At 47.1% G+C, this 18,089-nt stretch overlaps 3 protein-coding genes across 3 annotated transcripts; 2 read left to right on the forward strand and 1 right to left on the reverse strand.

Annotated features, from left to right (window-relative positions):
• The first annotated feature begins 8,983 nt into the window (after window positions 1-8,983).
• Window positions 8,984-14,280, forward strand: TMDD1 (transmembrane and death domain 1). Its single transcript, XM_028710561.2, has 2 exons — window positions 8,984-9,328; window positions 13,293-14,280. Exon 2 carries the CDS (start codon window positions 13,310-13,312, stop codon window positions 14,210-14,212), a length of 903 nt encoding a protein of 300 aa, XP_028566394.2. The 5' UTR covers window positions 8,984-9,328; window positions 13,293-13,309; the 3' UTR covers window positions 14,213-14,280.
• Window positions 14,281-15,998: 1,718 nt separating this feature from the next.
• On the forward strand, window positions 15,999-16,418 carry LOC114586781 (histone H4). The gene has a single exon (XM_028710586.2). It carries the CDS (start codon window positions 16,003-16,005, stop codon window positions 16,312-16,314), a length of 312 nt encoding a protein of 103 aa, XP_028566419.1. The 5' UTR covers window positions 15,999-16,002; the 3' UTR covers window positions 16,315-16,418.
• A 344-nt stretch (window positions 16,419-16,762) lies between these two features.
• LOC144326882 (histone H3-like) lies at window positions 16,763-17,910 on the reverse strand. The gene has a single exon (XM_077923925.1). The coding sequence runs from the start codon at window positions 17,725-17,727 to the stop codon at window positions 17,131-17,133; it is 597 nt and encodes a 198-aa protein (XP_077780051.1). The 5' UTR covers window positions 17,728-17,910; the 3' UTR covers window positions 16,763-17,130.
• Window positions 17,911-18,089: the final 179 nt, after the last annotated feature.

The following is an 18,089-nucleotide window of genomic DNA, read 5'->3' on the forward strand; positions in this document are numbered from 1 at the left end:
ATCTTGGATTTTTCTGATTTCAGTAATGGTGCTGAGAAACATCCTCGGGGAATGTTGCGCTCTATTGCATGAATAAATGCACACTGAAAACATCTTCAGGAAGCAGTTTGACAGAGTAGCAGCAATAGGAAAAAGAATTTTGCACATGTAATACAAAGTTTAGGGTTTTCTTCAACATACTGTCTCTGTCAGCTGTTGCAGTTACACTTGTAAAAAATAAGCTTATAGATAACAATGTACTCTTGTGTTCTGCGATCCTTATAAAAGCAATATAAACTCAAATATTCATTAGATCCCAAACGTTGATGAAGCAGGGCTAGCGGGAGATGGACTCATTGCATATAAGTCCAAAGGTCTAACTTAAAAGCAGAGCATCACAGGAGCGTTGAAAGGAAGGTTGAGATAGTCATACACAGGATAACCCATAGCATATTTATTAAAAAATGAGATCTTCTGAATTCAGTGGGAATTCAGTGTGTTTAGTTCTGTACTTACAAAAAAGGCACAAGTGTGGTTTGATCATACGCAGTGAAATTCACCCCAGTTATCTGTGACTCATATCTGATTTTCTGTATTTACAATGGCTCTTTCCCAAGCTTAATAATAATAATAATAATGCTTTTGCAAGAGGAGAGGACCTAATTTACACAACTGGTTGTGGAAGTCAATGCCTGTGTGGGTGGCGCTGTGGGTTAAACCACAGAGCCTAGGACTTGCCGATCAGAAGGTCGGCGGTTTGAATCCCCGCAACGGGGGGAGCTCCCATTGCTCAGTCCCTGCTCCTGCCAACCTAGCAGTTCGAAAGCACATCAAAGTGCAAATAGGTACCGCTCCGGCTCCTGCCAACCTAGCAGTTTGAAAGCATGTCAGCGTGCAATTAGATAAATAGGTACCGCTCCAGCGGGAAGGTAAACGGCGTTTCCGTGTGCTGCTCTGGTTCGCCAGAAGCGGCTTAGTCATGCTGGCCACATGACCTGGGAGCTGTACGCCGGCTCCCTTGGCCAGTAAAGCGAGATGAGCGCCGCAACCCCAGAGTCAGCCACGACTGGACCTAATGGTCAGGGGTCCCTTTACCTTTACCTTTAGGACACCTATGGGTCATAAACACACTTCCCTCTCCAGAGCAGTTTTGCATTTAAAGGCAAGCAAACGAGCAAATGAGGAACATTTTTAATGAATAAAGTGGTCTTTTTAAAAATTATTATAAAATGATGTCTGCCTGAAGCATATGGGAGGAGGAGCTTGATCTGCTGGTATGTACATCCCTCATGAGGGACATGGGTGGCGCTGTGGTCTAAACCACTGAGCCTAGGGCTTGCCGATCGGAAGGTCGGCGGTTCGAATCCCCGCGACGGAGTGATCTCCTGTTGCTCTGTCCCAGCTTCTGCCAACCTAGCAGTTCAAAAGCACGCCAGTGCAAGTAGATAAATAGGTACCACTGCGGCGGTAAGGTAAACGGCGTTTCTGTGCGCTGCTCTGGTTTCCGTCACGGTGTCTGGTTGTGTCAGAATCAGTTTAGTCATGCTGGCCACATGACCCGGAAAGCTGTCTGTGGACAAACGCTGACTCCCTCGGCCTGAAAGCGAGATGAGCGCCGCAACCCCATAGTCGTCTTTAACTGGACTTAATTGTCCAAGGGTCCTTTACATCCCTCATATACAGTGCCGGATTTACGTATAAGCTAAACAAGCTATAGCTTAGGGCCCCAATCTCTTGCTGCTGCCCCCCGCCCAATTTCACTATTAATATACTTCTTCTTAATTGTATTTCACTTCAACAATTACTTTGATAAAATACATATTTTGTTATGTGCAAATGGCTTTAGATACCTGTTAGTTCTATAAATTACCATACAGCATATATTCAACACAAAAAACAGTGAAAATTTGTTGTTGACAAAGGACAGCTGGACATATAAAGGGCCCCATTACCTTCAGTAGCTTAGGGCCTCATCAAACCTAAATCTGGCCCTGCTCATATAGACTGCAAGCCTAGGAGGGAGGTGGGATCATAGTGGCTGAAGAAACCGGCGTGAATTCTTTCTTTATAATAAGCTCATCACCACCCTGACTTGTGGGAAGCGCAGGTATTCTTCATTTCATTTCTAAACTGCTTCCTAGCAAAATCCCCAAAGCCATTTGACAGCATAAACACCCAGCTACCAAAAGGTACACAATGACTGAAGAGTCGGTGGAAGAAGATTGGAAGAAATTTAAAGACTATCTACAGAAATATTGCAAAATTAATGAATGTTAGAATGATGTTGGAATGAAGTTAAGTGGTTTTAGCAGCAATGTTATAAAGGAGTATGTAAAAATGGATTGTTAACAGGTGAGAATCTAAAGCTATAATATATTAAGATATTGGACTAAGATAAAAACAAAGAGGGTAAGGATTTGCTGAAATAACTAATTGAATTGGAATACAAAAAAGGGACGTGTGAGGAGGTCAGGGAAACAAGCAAATGAAAGATAAGACATGAAAAGATTGATCTGCTTTTAATTGTTTTTATTTTTTCTGTATTTTGTATTTTCTCTTTTCTTTTTTTCCCCTTTTTCTTATTTTTGTAACCTTTTTTGAAACGTTAATAAATATCATTTAAAAAAAAAAAGGTACACAATGACTTTCAAACAGCTAGAGTTGTATACTTTTGTCTTACCTCTTTGAACATCCCTCCCCACATTTAGGTGGTTGTGTGAATCAAAACCAAACAAGCAAGCCAAGCTTCGTTAAGAAAGAGATATACAAAATCTGGCTTGGGGGTCTGGGAGGTTTCATGTGCAGCTGGTGATCTGCAGTTGGGTCTCCTGGCTTGCAAATTGGGGGGGATGAGGGCAGGATCCAGGAATCCATATGGTGGGATGCTGCTGCCCCCTGGTGGCACAACTACCAATCAAAACAATAAAGGTATTTGCTTATACCAACCTCTGTAGTTCCTAGACAGAAAAGTACAGTCACACCTCGGGTTACAGACGCTTCAGGTTGCGTTTTTTTCGGGTTGCGGACCTGCCGTAACCCGGAAGTACCAGAACGGGTTGCGAACGTGCATCCCGCATGGATCACATTTGCAACCCGAGCATCCACTGTATGCAAAAACAAGCCTCTCAAATCCTGTCACCTTGTTGGTGAGTGCTGAAATTTGGAGGATTGTTCCAAAGTTGTTCCAAAGGGTGTGGCTCCCAGTGGAAATAGGCCCAGTTTCTCTATCTAGTCCCTACTAAGGAGTTTTGGTTTTGCTGCTACTGCAAATGTTGGCAGCATTGTCAACTGACTGCGTCCTCTGAACAAAGCCTCAGACCTCGTACCATGCAGTGCTGGATTTAAGTAATGGGCCCCGCCTGCTAACCTGCTCCCTAAAATATCACTGTTTTGCTCTTTTCTATATATAGGGTAAAAGGGAGGCGGGTGGCGCTGTGGGTTAAACCACAGAGCCTAGGACTTGCCGATCAGAAGGCTGGCGGTTCGAATCCCCGCGACGGGGTGAGCTCCTGTTGCTCAGTCCCTGCTCCTGCCAACCTAGCAGTTCGAAAGCACATCAAAGTGCAAGTAGATAAATAGGTACCGCTCCGGCGGGAATGTCCTGTTGTGACCGACTCTGGGGTTGCGGCGCTCATCTCGCTTTATTGGCTGAGGGAGCCGGTGTACAGCTTCCAGGTCATGTGGCCAGCATGACTAAGCTGCTTCTGGCAAACCAGAGCAGCGCAGGGAAACGCCATTTACCTTCCCGCCGGAGCGGTACCTATTTATCTACTTGCACACTGACGTGCTTTCGAACTGCTAGGTTGGCAGGAGCAGGGACCGAGCAATGCGGGGATTTGAACTGCCGAACTTCTGATCGGCAAGTCCTAGGCTCTGTGGTTTAACCCACAGCGCCACCCATAGCTTAGGGCCTCATCAAACCTAAATCCGACCCTGGTACCATGGTGTGTGTGTGGGTTGGGGAACAACACCTGCACTTAAAAATAAAACAAGGGACTATTTCGAGAAATTCCTCTACAAAGTGGCCTTTCTCTCTGGGGCCGAGGGAAAGCGAGGCAGAGAAAAATGGCTGGACTTCTTCAGAAAAACGGATTCTGCAAAATGTCTCCGCTCCAGGTCCTTCCAGAGCTGCTCTCTTCTCATCTGTACTTCGGTTATTTCATGTGACACCTGAATTGGATCCTTTGTTCTCCTTGGGAACCTCACGGCGTGCGCACTGAGCTCACACAGAAAAGATCGGAGAGGATCAGGGCATTTACCACACGTCCTATTCGTTGAGCAGGGGGAACATGGGCTTGCTGACAGCCTGTGTCTTCCCTATGCATCTCCTGACCAAACAACTGTCTGTGTGATGGCCGAATCGTGCTCCACCAACCTCGGTGTGACAGTGCTGGCAACCAGTTGGTGTCCAGGCCCCATTTAAAGTGCTGGCCTTATGGGGCTCAGGAACCCACTACCTCAAGGACAGCCTCTCCCCACACAAACCAGTCCAGACCATCGGACCCCTTTCTCCGTGCGCCCCTCTGAGGGAAGCGCCGAGAGTGGTGACTTGAGAACAGGCCTTCTCAGTGGTGGCTCCCATTTATGGAAGGCTCTCTTCAGGGAGGCACTTGTGACACCATCGCGCTCTGTTTTTAGCCAGCAGGCAAACTAATTCTTTTTCTCCCAGGCTTTTGGATCTTCCTGTTTAATTTTAGTGAAGAGGGGTTGAGTTGGATTTGGGTGTGGGTGTGTGTGATATCTCTTGATTGTTTTATTCTTGTTCCTTTTTTACCCTTGCTTCTTTTTTCTGAGGAAAAAATGCCTAATAAATATTATTTTCCTTAATCTACCTGTGCTAATTATTACATACCGGCAGTAGATTATTATTATTTCTTACATTTACATACCAACCTGTATTTTAGGTTGTTTAATTCTTGTTTTTACCCTTGTTTACTCCCCCCCCCCCCGTGAAACAGTGCCTAATAAATATTATTATTACTCTACCTGTGCTAATTTATTACATGCAGGCAGTAGATTATTATTATTTCTTAATAATGTACATACACCTTATCCTCACAACAGCCCTGTGAGGTAGGTTAGGCTGCGAGGGAACGACTGGCCCAAGTTCACCCAGTGAACGTTATGGCTGAGTGGGGCCTCAAACAGTGGCCTCCCAGGTCCTAGTCCAGTGCTCTAACCATTACACACCACAGTTTATGTGAAAGAACACAAAAAAATGACACCCCACTTGTTGTCCGGAGAGGTAAAGTCCAGCACTCTGCTGCCTCACTCATTGTAAGGCGGTGATCAGTTATTATGTGTCCTTGCTGTCATTTCCCAATACCTTTTCCCATTGCTGGGTTGGTTAGAGTATAATGCTGATAAACGCCAAGGTTGCAGGTTCAATTCCCGTATGGGGCAGCTGTTCCTGCTTTGCAGAGGGTTGGACTAGATGACCCTCAGGGTACCTTCCAACTCTGTGCCATCCAGATACACAGTTCTTTCAACACTCCTCCTTTCAGTGCTCTAAAGGACAGGTTTCCAAATGCCTTGAAATCAGCCGGCGGACATGAATCGAGGGAACCAGGAGAATGGACCAGTTGTGAGCTTTTGATAATTAAAAAACCTTTTGCTAGCTTGGGGGAGAGATCTGCTTCTGGCCCCTGACGCAACGGCCAATGAATGCCAGATGTGCAAAGGCCACAATTTTGCCTCAACAGAGGCCTCTTGTCTCTCCGCCACACCATCCAAGCTACAAACTCGCTGGCGGAAGAATGTGCGATCGAACCCCCTGCGATGTGCAAAATTCTGGGCCGCGGCATTTCGTCTGCAAGTATCGCATCCAATGAACTATTTCTCCCGGGGAAAAGGAAGGCCCAGAGGGATCGCCTTAATTGCAACTCAATTAAATAGCATTTTTCGAACTTCAGCCCAGCTTGAAGAGAGAAGTGTTTCAAAAGGGCTTCTCTGCCCTTTGGAATCTATGAATGAAATTCAAGGAGGGGAACCTTCGTGGGCCTCTTTGCTCAGTCACAAACCCTGGATTATTTGTTTTCATTCCACAGCAAGGCAGTAACTTTCTTTTTCTTTCTTTTTTTAAGTGTGTGTGGGGTGGTGGGGGAGATTCTTTGCAGGGAACAATGAAAGCACTGTGCTTTTCTAAGAGGCGCTCTGGCAGATTTACAGGAAAGCGCTCTCCTACAGCTAGTAGAAGTTCTCGATAGATCAGACACACACAGATATATATATACACAAATCCAAGGCTGCAATTAGAAAGATGTGAGAAACATGAACTTCTTAAAAGATGACAACAGCAAACATCTTCCAAGACAATAATGCCCATCTACACCACAAAGAAAGGGACACGGGTGGAGCTGTGGGTTAAACCACAGAGCCTAGGACTTGCCGGTCAGAAGGTCGGTGGTTCGAATTCCCATGAAGGGGTGAGCTCCCGTTGCTCAGTCCCTGCTCCTGCCAACCTAGCAGTTCGAAAGCACACCAGTGCAAGTAGATAAATAGGTACCACTCCGGTGGGAAGGTAAATGGCATTTCTGTGTACTGCTCTGGTTCGCCAGAAGCGGCATAGTCATGCTGGGACCCGGAAGCTGTACGCCGGCTCCCTCGGCCAGTAAAGCGAGATGAGCGCCGCAACCCCAGAGTCGGTCACGACTGGACCTAATGGTCAGGGGTCCCCTTTACCTTTACACCACAAAGAACTCATAACCCACCTACTTTCAGCAGCCAGAAACATCATAACCAGACACTGGAGAGACCTGTCAGGAGTAAGCATGGACCAATGGCACCAAATAGTATGGGAAACAGCCTTACTAGAAAAACTAAGTAATAAACTGAAACTGACGGGGACAAATAGAAGAAGACGCCTTCACCCCTTTATCACACACACAGCCCAACAAGACAATGACAAAAATCCACCAACAGCATACAAATCAGTATGGCTAACCTGATCCAAAACACCCACCCACCCCACTCACATCACACATGAAAACAAAGACCACCACAGCCAACCACAAATGAACAGCCACACTCTAGGCCAACCCCAACCTCTCTCACACCAAAGGAACACAAGTAACAGCAAGGCTGACACAAAACCCCACATATATTAAGTAAAATAGAAACATCGTTACCCGCCCCCCCACCTCTTCCCCCCTTTTCTTCCTAATGTCTCAACAAATAATACTGATTTGTAAAAATGTTACATGGGGGGGGGGGACTAGAGAGAGATATTGCACATACTTTTGTAAATCAGGAAAATCTTTAATAAAAATACATTTAAAACAAAAAAGATCACAACAGCGAAATAGTGGCTGAAAGTGGTCATAGGAGAATACTGTGCCTGCCCATGCAGAAATACAAGAATTTGGGAGGCCAAATACTACACCTCCCCTTGCACCTTCTATTTTCAACTCTTGAATTTGGATTCTCTTCTCCCTTCGTGCTGAGACCGTCACCCTATAGACACAGACCTCCAAGTCTCCCTGTTTTCCAGCGACTGTCCTGGATTTACCGCTTTTCCTTAGGAATGTCCCGCTTTTCCTTAGGACGTCCCTCTTTTCACTGGAGAAATGTTGGCAGGTATGTGACTCCCGAGCCAACAAAATAAGGAACTATACAACCTTCAGAAGACCCCTGGAGGCAGCCCTGCATAGGGAAGTTTTCCTAAAATGTTTTATTATGTTTTTATATATGTTGGGAGCTGCCCAGAGTGGCTGGGGCATACCCAGTCAGATGGGTGGGGTATTAATAAATAATAATAATAATAATAATAATAATAATAATACAGCAGAACCACTACTTGCCACCGCCTTTATTTGGGCCTGATCCAAGTTGCGACCACGGCAAACTAGGAAGTAAATACCGAGCTTGTCATGATTCGCGCATGCGCAGAAGCGGCTGCCGCCGTCTGCACATGTGCAGAAGTGCGCTGCCGCCAAATGCACCGGCACACAACAGCACTTCTACCAGCGACTTATGGACGGACCTCCGGAACTGATTACAGTGGTATCTCAGGTTACATACGCTTCAGGTTACATACGCTTCAGGTTACAGACTCCGCCAACCCAGAAATAGTGCTTCAGGTTAAGAACTTTGCTTCAGGATGAGAACAGAAATCGGGCTCTGGCGGCGCGGCGGCAGCAGGAGGCCCCATTAGCTAAAGGTGCTTCAGGTTAAGAACAGTTTCAGGTTAAGAACGGATCTCCGGAACGAATTAAGTACTTAACCTGAGGTACCACTGTACGTCCGTAAGTAGAAGTTCCACTGTAATATAAAAATAAAAATGGAATACAAGAATCCACCAACAGCATATGAATTAATATGGCTAACTTGATTCAAACACACACACACACACACACCTCTCACTCACACACAAAAACAAAGTTCAACACAGCCAATCACAAACATGCAACCGCACCCTAGGCCAGCCACAATTTCTCTCACCGCCAAAGGAACACAAGCAAATAGCAAAGAGAACGTGACACAAAAACCCACACATACATTAAGCAAAATAGAAATATCGCCTCCTGGCCCCACCCCCCTCGCCTTCCCCCCCTCCACCTCTTCCCCCCTTTCTTCTTCCCAATGTAACCCTAACGTCTCAACAAATGAAACAGACCTATGCAAAAAGGTCACTTGAAAAAAGAGACATTGCGCATACCTTTGTAAACCAAGAAAACCTTAATAAAATATTTTTTAAAAATAATAACAAATAAAAAATAAAAATGGAATGGGGTGTCCCTATTTTCATCAGAGAAATGTTGGAGGGTATGTGATTCTGCCCCTGGTATGGTGACCAGGTATGTACACAGCATTTTACCTGCGGCTTACCTCGATGGGCAGTGTATAAATATAATAATAATAATAATAATAATAATAATAATAATAATAATAATAATAATATAGTAGCTGATGTGCATCTTGGTGCGTGAGCATCTCCTCTTGGGTTTTCATTTCTTTCTGCGGCAGAGTTTTTTTACACAAACGTTTTCCTCCATCTTTTACTTCTTTCAGCAGCAGCATTCCAGCTATCTCTTAGTGAAATTCCCATTACAGGAATAAACACCATTTGGTTCTATTTCTCAGAGCCTTTATTATTTACAAAACTTTACACTGGTCTTTAGTAAATAAATAAAAAACAAATAAAGCAACATAAATCTTTTTCTCTTTCAGCCATCCGGCCAGAGACCTAATGCTGACTCATTCACGTGCTTAGTGTCATCAGCAATCCTGGTCACCTTACCTGAATCCATGGCATCATGACCAACAGCCAACCCACCTCGAGAGTCTTGAACTGGAGAGAAGATCATTTATAAATAACCAATAAATAATAAAATTATCAACTTTTCTCTAGGTAGGAGAAATCTTCGGCAGAGTACTGCCACCTGCTGGTGGATAAAAATGACAAGGTTGAAAACAGTCAATCTCACCCAGGCTTCCTCATCCTCAGCCCTCCAGATGTTTTGAGACTACAGTTCCCATCATCCCTGACCACTGGTCCTGCTAGCTAGGGATCATGGGAGTTGTAGTCCCAAAACATCTGGCGGGCTGGCACTGCCTTATATCAAGTGGTTCAATTACCTCAGTGTTGTCAGCACTGACTGGCAACAACTACCCCAGTTTCCTTCAGGGCCGAGGAATCTCCAACAACTGCTGAACTACAATTCCCATCAGCACCAGTTAGCGTGGCCAATGGTGTTGGGAGTTGTAGCTGAGCTCAGCCACAAGCTCCTCTCCCCGTAGGCAGAATGGAAGTGGACTTCCGCCTCCGTTTATGACATCAGATACTCAAGGAGATTTAAAATTCCACAGCAATTGCTCTGCGATATTCCAAGAGAGACGTCCCCTGTTCTGGGAGTTAAGCCAGGTAACCCTCTCTCTTTGTCCCCAACTTAAAATCGCTTCACAGCCAGCCTTCCCTCAGATCCGAACCTTATATGTAGAGAAAGAAGACAAGATCTCATGATGTTTTATTTATTCATTTCACTGCATTTCTAGCTCTCCTTTTCCTCCAAGGATCTCAAAGTAGCATAAATGGGTTCCAGACCCTCACAGTGTCCCTATTTTCCTGGGACAATCCCAGGTTTACAGAAGCTGTCCTGGTTTCTGATTTGATCCTGGAATGTCCCACTTTTCCTTAGGACATCATCCCTCTTTCCATCAGAGAAATGTTGGAGGGTGTGGAGTTCAGTAACTAGACAACCTTGAGAGGACATCTGAAGACAGTCCTGTGTGGGGAAGTTTTTTTTAATGCTTAATGTTTTATTATGTTTTTATATATGTTGGAAGCTGCCCAGAGTGGAGGGCAGCCCAATCAGATGGGTGGGGTATAAATAAGTAAATTATTATTATTATTATTATTATTATTATTATTATTATTATTATTATTATTATTATTTTGAAGCTACCAGCATGAGTTTGACCAAACTGCGGGAGGCAGTGGAAGACAGGAGTGCTCTGGTCCATGGGGTCACGAAGAGTTGGACACGACTAAATGACTAAACAACAACAACAACATTATTACAGTGGTACCTCGGGTTAGAGACGCTTCAGGTTATAGATTCTGCTAACCCAGAAATAGTACCTCGGGTTAAGAACTTTGGTTCAAGATGAGAACAGAAATCGCACAGCAGCAGCGCGGTACCCATTAGCTAAAGTGGTACCTCAGGTTAAGAACAGTTTCAGGTTAAGAATGGACCCCTGGAACAAATTAAGTTCTTAACCGGAGGTACCACTGTATTATTATTATTATTATTATTATTATTATTATTATTATTATTCCATCTCAACTACTACGTCATATCCCAGAAAGATTTCAGGCAATCACGATGGCCAGTAATTATTGTAGTCCTGTTTATTCCATGGACACCCCAGTTCCTGCCATTCTGCAAAATTCACACACTCCACAAACACAGTTGTAAAGGCACTCGGCTGCCAATTTCCCCTTCCTAAATAGGACACCTTTGCAGTAGAGAAACAGTGGGTGTTTTGTGTGTGCTGCTACAGCACTGCAGAAACACAGAGAAACTAGAAGATGAGGCACTGAATACAGAATTCTGCTTCCAGAGAATGGTAGCCGATCCTCATTTGAAGAACGAAAACATCTGCATGTCTGCGGTTTAGAAAAGGATCAGAGGTGGTGGTGGTGGTGATGATGATGATAACAACAACAACAACAGAATAGGATGTCCTTGGGACGCGGGTGGCGCGGTGGGTTAAACCACAGAGCCTAGGGCTTGCCGATCAGAAGGTTGGCGGTTCAAATCCCCACGACGGGGTGAGCTCCCGTTGCTCGGTCCCTGCTCCTGCCAACCTAGCAGTTCGAAAGCACGAAGTGCAAGTAGATACAGTGGTACCTCGGGTTACAGACACTTCAGATTACAGACTCCACTAACCCAGAAATAGTACCTCGGGTTAAGAACTTTGCTTCAAGATGAGAACAGAAATTGCACAGCAGCGGGAGGCCCCATTAGCTAAAGTGGTAAAGGTAAAGGTAAAGGTACCCCTGCCCATACGGGCCAGTCTTGCCAGACTCTAGGGTTGTGCGCTCATCTCACTCAAGAGGCCGGGAGCCAGTGCTGTCCGCAGACACTTCCGGGTCACGTGGCCAGCGTGACATCGCTGCTCTGGCAAGCCAGGGCAGCACACGGAACACCGTTTACCTTCCCGCTAGAAAGCGGTCCCTATTTATCTACTTGCTCCCGAAGGTGCTTTCGAACTGCTAGGTTGGCAGGCGCTGGGACCGAACGACAGGAGCGCACCCCGCCGCAGGGATTCGAACCGCCGACCTTTCGATCGGCAAGTCCTAGGTGCTGAGGCTTTAACCCACAGCGCCACCTGCGTCCCATAGCTAAAGTGGTACCTCAGGTTAAGAACAGTTTCAGGTTAAGAACGGACCTCCAGAATGAATTAAGTTCTTAACCCAAGGTACCACTGTAAATAGGTACAGCTCCTGCGGGAAGGTAAACGGCGTTTCTGTGCGCTGCTCTGGTTCGCCAGAAGCAGCTTAGTCATGCTGGCCACATGACCCGGAAGCTGTACGCCGGCTCCCTCGGCCAATAAAGCGAGATGAGCGCCGCAACCCCAGAGTCGGTCACAACTGGACCTAATGGCCAGAGGTCCCTTTACCTTTACATAGGATGTCCTTATTTTCATCAGAGAAATGTTGGGGGGGTATGTGTTTCTGCCCCTCTGATTTAATTCTCACAGTAACCCTTTGATGTAGGTCAGTCTGAGAAGCAGTGACTGGCCCAAGATAAGCCAGTGGGCTTCAGGGTTGAGTGGGGATTTGAACACTAGTCCAACCCTCTAAGCAGTATTCTTTGCTCCCTACTCCAAACAGATACACATCTCTTTCCTCTCCTGGCTACTCTCAACATAGCTTTCAGATTTGAAAATAAGGGATCCGCAGCCTCAAAAATAAGGGATCAGCAGCCTCACCTGTCCCAAGCCCTCCTGTCTTCCACTGCCTCCCACAGTTTGGTCAAACTCATGCTGGTAGCTTCGAGAACACTGTCCAACCATCTCGTCCTCATGGTTTGATGTTACTAGTGAGCAAAGTTACCCAGTCAGGATTTGAATCTTGGTCCTAACTTTTGGGGTTAAGTTTCTATTTAGCTGTCCATTAATACTGACAAACCTTATCTCCCATTCATCTCTCAGATCCCCTTGTAAATCTAAAATAATGACCTCACCACATCCTGCTGTAAAATATTTGCCCAAGTTAATTACACATTGTGTGAAGGTAGGTGTGTGAAGCTACAACATTCCTACTATCAGCTTAAGTGACACATTCTCTCTCTCTCTCTCTCTCTCTCTCTCTCTCTCTCTCTCTCTCGCACACATACACATGCACGCACATGCGCGCGCGCACACACACACACACACACACACAGCCCCTCCGAGCCAAAGGCCCGAAGGCAGAAAGCCCAGCCAGCAGCCAAACGAAGCCTCAAGCGGTGGTTCCCACAGTGCAGCAACCCGGCAAAGGGGATGCAGCAAGGAAAACCACTGTCACCTCTCCGCTGGGAAGCGCTGAGCAAATGCGAGTCCCCAGGCAATGCGGCCGATTTGATCAGCACAAGGCATGCAAGCTCCACCCCCCAGTCGTTCTTAGACTCCTTATTGGGCAGCCGAGCAACGCAGTTGAGGAGCCTCCCTGGCCGGCGGGGAGCCGGGAGGGGGAGGAGCTGCTTCCTTTGAAATCCGGGAAATTTACGAGGTAGCAACAATCTGGGATAGCAGCGGGAAACGGCGCTGGAATAAGCGAGTTTCCCGCCAAATATGGGTAGGTTGACAGCTATGCTCTCTTCTCTCAGGCTCCAGGACTTCCTCAATGCTGATTCTCATCGGAACAGCCCTTTTCCTCCTGGTGCGTCCTGCCTTGCCCGACGACACGGTGGCCGACGACATTGGCAGCCACATGATGGGCCGCATCTCGGAGCTCCTGTCCCCCGAGGAATGCCAGGCCTTCTACGCCAAGCTCATTGGGCCCGAGGAGAACGTGAATGAAGAGCTCCAACGCCTCTCGGCAGAGAGGAACCCCATCCGCAGGCGGCGGGAAATCGCCACCACCGAGGCCTGCAAAGCCACCCTCAACGGCTGGCTGGAGACGGAAGGAGACGCCATGTATTGGGACCGCCTGTCGAGGGCTCTCCAAGCCGTCGGGCGTCCCGACGTCTCCCTGGAACTGGGCAAGAACCTCAACCAAGACAAGAGTCTGGAGATCAAGAAGAACGTGGAGGGATATCACAAGACGGTCCAACGCTTGACCTCTTCGCTGCTCCTGGAAGAGAACGAGATGGGTGGGAGCGAGGGGCCAGGAGGCCGGCTGCGGAGAGAGGGATCTCAGGCCCAGCTGGAAGAGGGGGATTGGGACAAATTGGAGCTGATTATAGAGAGGAGGCCCCTGCCACCATACAACAGGAGTATCTTTCAGTGGGTCACTCCACTGGTGACGGGGGTCGTCGGGGGATTCCTCACATCCTTCGTCGTGGTGGCTCTAGCCGTCTATTCTTTCTTCTGGATCCTGAAGCAAGACAGTCCCACCCCCATGATGCCCAACTGGGACTCTGTGCCCGATATGATTTTCCGCTCCCCTTCGCCCAAGCGTGGGGCCATCTACTACTCATTTCAGCAATTTGATGATCTGGGGAAGCGCGGTGGTGAAACGGAAGATTACGGCGATGACGACGATAATGAGGAAGACTGGGAGAAAGAACCCATTGTTAGGTCTTAAGTAAAGCCAGCCTTACTGCAACTTGTATTATGGAGAATGTAGATTAACAATAAAACATGTTTGCTTAAGAGGTCCAAAATGTGAGCTTGTTTTACAGTAGCATAACAATTGCCATGCGGGACACGGGTGGCGCTGTGGGTTAAACCACAGAGCCTAGGACTTGCCGATCAGAAGGTTGGCGGTTCGAATCCCCGCAACGGGGTGAGCTCCCATTGCTCAGTCCCTGCTCCTGCCAACCTAGCAGTTTGAAAACATGTCAAAGTGCAAGTAGATAAATAGGTACCACTCCAGCGGGAAGGTAAATGGCGTTTCCGTGTGCTGCTCTGGTTCGCCAGAAGTGGCTTAGTCATGCTGGCCTCATGACCCGGAAGCTGTACGCCGGCTCCCTCAGCCAATAAAGCGAGATGAGCGCCGCAACCCCACAGTCAGCCACGACTGGACCTAATGGTCAGGGGTCCCTTTACCTTTACCTAACAATTGCCATGTGGAGCCAGGTCATTGTTATGATGATGATGATTAATTTGTACCCTGCCCATCTGACTGTGTTGCCCCAGCCACTCTGGGTGGCTTCCAACACATATAAAAACATAATATAACTTCAAACACTGAAAACTTCCCGATACAGGGCTGCCTTCAGATGTCTTCTACAAGTTGTGTAGTCCTTTATCTCCTTGACTTCTGATGGGAGGCGGCATAAAAAAAAGACCTCTGCATGAAAAAAACCCTCTGCATGCTAGGTCAAATTTCCAAACACTGTCCTGGGTTGCTTAATACCCAGTGTAATCTTAGCAAGGGATGAAATGCAGAAGATGAGAGAAGCCTGGTAGTATTATTAGTGGCACAGAAGGGGGGCTTTCAGTAGATGCTCCCTACATGTCAAATTGCTCCTGCCAGAATTCCCTCTCCTCTTGAAGGAAAAAAAGGCCTGTCCTCTTCCCAAATTCAATCAATTCCTCCTCCACCCTTTGCTCTGAAGAGGGCAAGGAGAAGCAGCCGCCATGAGAAAAACAAATCAAAACTGAAAAGCTCCTATTTCCAAGCTAAATGTTATTAGCATGCTCTTACAAACTTATTTAAGTGGGGGTGCAATGGAGCAGATGTATTCTGCATATGTAGAAAACAATCACTTTAAAAAATCTAATTTCTGGCATGTAGTATGTGCATAGTTAAAACTTTTAAGAGTGGGATTTTAAACCTATTGTTTCAGCTGTAATAATAACAATAATCCTCTCCAAATAACTTATTTACTGGGTGGTTTAAGGTGGGCATCCTTAAAGCCAAACTACAGAGGAGGAGACACCAACTGAGTCACAACCAAAGGCAGAATTCAAGTCGCTTAAACCTAACTGTTTCAGTCGATATAAACCCTCTTTACGCTTTTCTCCTCAAGAACGGAAAAGCACAGAGGTTTCTTTAAAGAGAAGGAAAGAAGCAAAACAACAGTGGGCTTGCGATTTGTGATTAGAAATGACTACACGATTTTGGAAAAATATATTCTGTAAATAGTGGAAATATACTTTCACAAATGTTATGAGAATCTTAAAAGAAACGTTGTGATCAGTAATGTAAACCTTTGGGTAGAAACCCCCAGGGCTCTCGAAACGCGCCAAATCTCGAGTTTGAATTTGATTGGCCGATTCAGACTGCCAGTCACTCACCCAATGGGGATAGGGGGGTGGAGCCTAACTGTTTCAGGCTGAAGTTTTCCCTCCGGTCCGATTATACCATACATAAACAGAAACGCAACTCCGAGCTACTTCATTTCGGGGAGACGCTGGAGAGAGTCAATCATGTCAGGTCGTGGCAAAGGAGGCAAGGGGCTCGGCAAAGGAGGCGCCAAGCGCCACCGCAAGGTTCTCCGAGACAACATCCAGGGCATCACCAAGCCCGCCATCCGACGCTTGGCTCGCCGAGGCGGAGTCAAGCGCATCTCGGGGCTCATCTACGAAGAAACGCGCGGCGTCCTCAAGGTCTTTCTAGAGAACGTCATCCGCGATGCGGTCACTTACACGGAGCACGCCAAGAGGAAGACCGTCACGGCCATGGACGTTGTATACGCCCTGAAGCGGCAAGGACGCACGCTGTACGGCTTCGGAGGCTAAGCTCCATACTGAAAATAATCGCTTTTAAAAGGCCCTTTTAAGGGCCACCCACTTTCTCACTCAAAAGAGCTTTATCGCTTCTTTGGAAGCAAACGTGCGTATCTGCAATTTCATCATGTACATAAAACCCAATCTGTACATAAAACCCAATCTGCGGAAGCTGTGTTTTTAAACTAGTGCGCCTTTAAACTGGAAACTACAAATCTTGGGAGCACAGGGGCGTGGGCAATGAATATTCCTTCTGAATAAACCTAGAAGCTGGCTTCAGGGGTGTTAGGCATACATCCCACCAGAGTCCCACAGACGCAGCCATGCAAATAGCTGATTTGGGGCGGTGGGGCGGGGTTTATAAACCACATGGACTTCCACGTTTGCAAAGCAGAATCACTATTCCTATGAAAAACTATGCTTCACTAAACCTTAGTGGCTTTACAGTTTCTAGAGGAACAAATGTAACGCACCTGGAGCCATTAAGTTCACATTAATCGGGGTAACTGGCATATGTTTATTGTTTTGTGTTTATCTTGTATTTTTATGCTGTGAAGTTCCGAGATTAAATTTTTTAAAAAGCAGAAAAAAGAAAAATGAAGCTGCTTTAGTTTATCAATTCTTTGGGTATGTCTCTGGTACCCCAGGATTCATTTTACATGGCTATAGGGACGGCTAAGGCGACATATACTGCAAAACCACCAAGCGGCACACACAATCTTGGCAGAAATGTGACTTCAGCTTTTTTCTTGAAGGAGTGGCGGCTCTAAAAAGAGCCTTTGGGTGGGTGGTTGGCGGAGAGGGAGAGCGGCTGGCTGCGGCTCCCTTTTAAGCCCTCTCGCCACGGATGCGGCGCGCCAGCTGGATGTCTTTGGGCATGATGGTGACCCTCTTGGCGTGGATGGCGCACAGGTTGGTGTCCTCGAAGAGCCCCACCAGGTAAGCCTCGCTGGCCTCCTGCAGAGCCATCACGGCCGAGCTCTGGAAGCGCAGGTCAGTCTTGAAGTCCTGCGCGATCTCGCGCACCAGGCGCTGGAAAGGCAGCTTGCGGATCAGCAGCTCCGTGGACTTCTGGTAGCGGCGGATCTCGCGCAGAGCGACGGTGCCCGGGCGGTAGCGGTGGGGCTTCTTCACGCCGCCTGTGGCCGGCGCGCTCTTCCGAGCTGCCTTGGTGGCCAGCTGCTTCCGCGGAGCCTTCCCGCCAGTGGATTTGCGAGCGGTCTGCTTGGTGCGAGCCATTCCTTCTTGCAGCAAACACCCACTTCTCTGCCTTCGCTTTCGCCGGGAACCAAACTGAGCAAGCAGCCTGCGCGCAGACCATTTATATACCTCGCTCGCTTTGTTCTGATTGGCTGAAAATAGCCATGTAGCAGTTGGAAACATTTGAAATTCCCGGGCTTGTTCGCGATTGGGTATTTGCTTCATTCTCCCCTATTACGTCAACCCCCCCGCCATAAGAGATCAGAAAGTGTAGAGTCACGCACACACCGCCAGCTTCCGATTTGATATATTAAAATTTTGCATTGCGAGGGTCTGAATTCAGACCCTCAAAGAATTGGAGCGCCAGGCGTTTCCAATCACATTCAGTCGAGTTATTGGTTTGGAAGGCGTTTGAAGGGGCAATTTAAAGAAGCTAGTGTTTTGTTGCAATCTGCTCCAATCGACAAAAGGCAGGGCGAGGGGCGGGGACATAAGTTTCACCGCCATTTGGAAACATTGCTTAGCCATCCTGATTACAAACTACCCCGGAAGTGATCGGATTTTTGTTTTGGAGATAGGAATTCAAG

Source organism: Podarcis muralis, chromosome 2, assembly GCF_964188315.1.
Source record: "Podarcis muralis chromosome 2, rPodMur119.hap1.1, whole genome shotgun sequence".
Taxonomy (NCBI): domain Eukaryota; kingdom Metazoa; phylum Chordata; class Lepidosauria; order Squamata; family Lacertidae; genus Podarcis; species Podarcis muralis.

Coding starts and splice junctions, on each gene's coding strand:
- LOC144326882 (XM_077923925.1), bottom strand. CDS start 17,727: ATGAAGCAAATACCCAATCGCGAACAAGCCCGGGAATTTCAAATGTTT.
- TMDD1 (XM_028710561.2), top strand. CDS start 13,310: ATGCTGATTCTCATCGGAACAGCCCTTTTCCTCCTGGTGCGTCCTGCC.
- LOC114586781 (XM_028710586.2), top strand. CDS start 16,003: ATGTCAGGTCGTGGCAAAGGAGGCAAGGGGCTCGGCAAAGGAGGCGCC.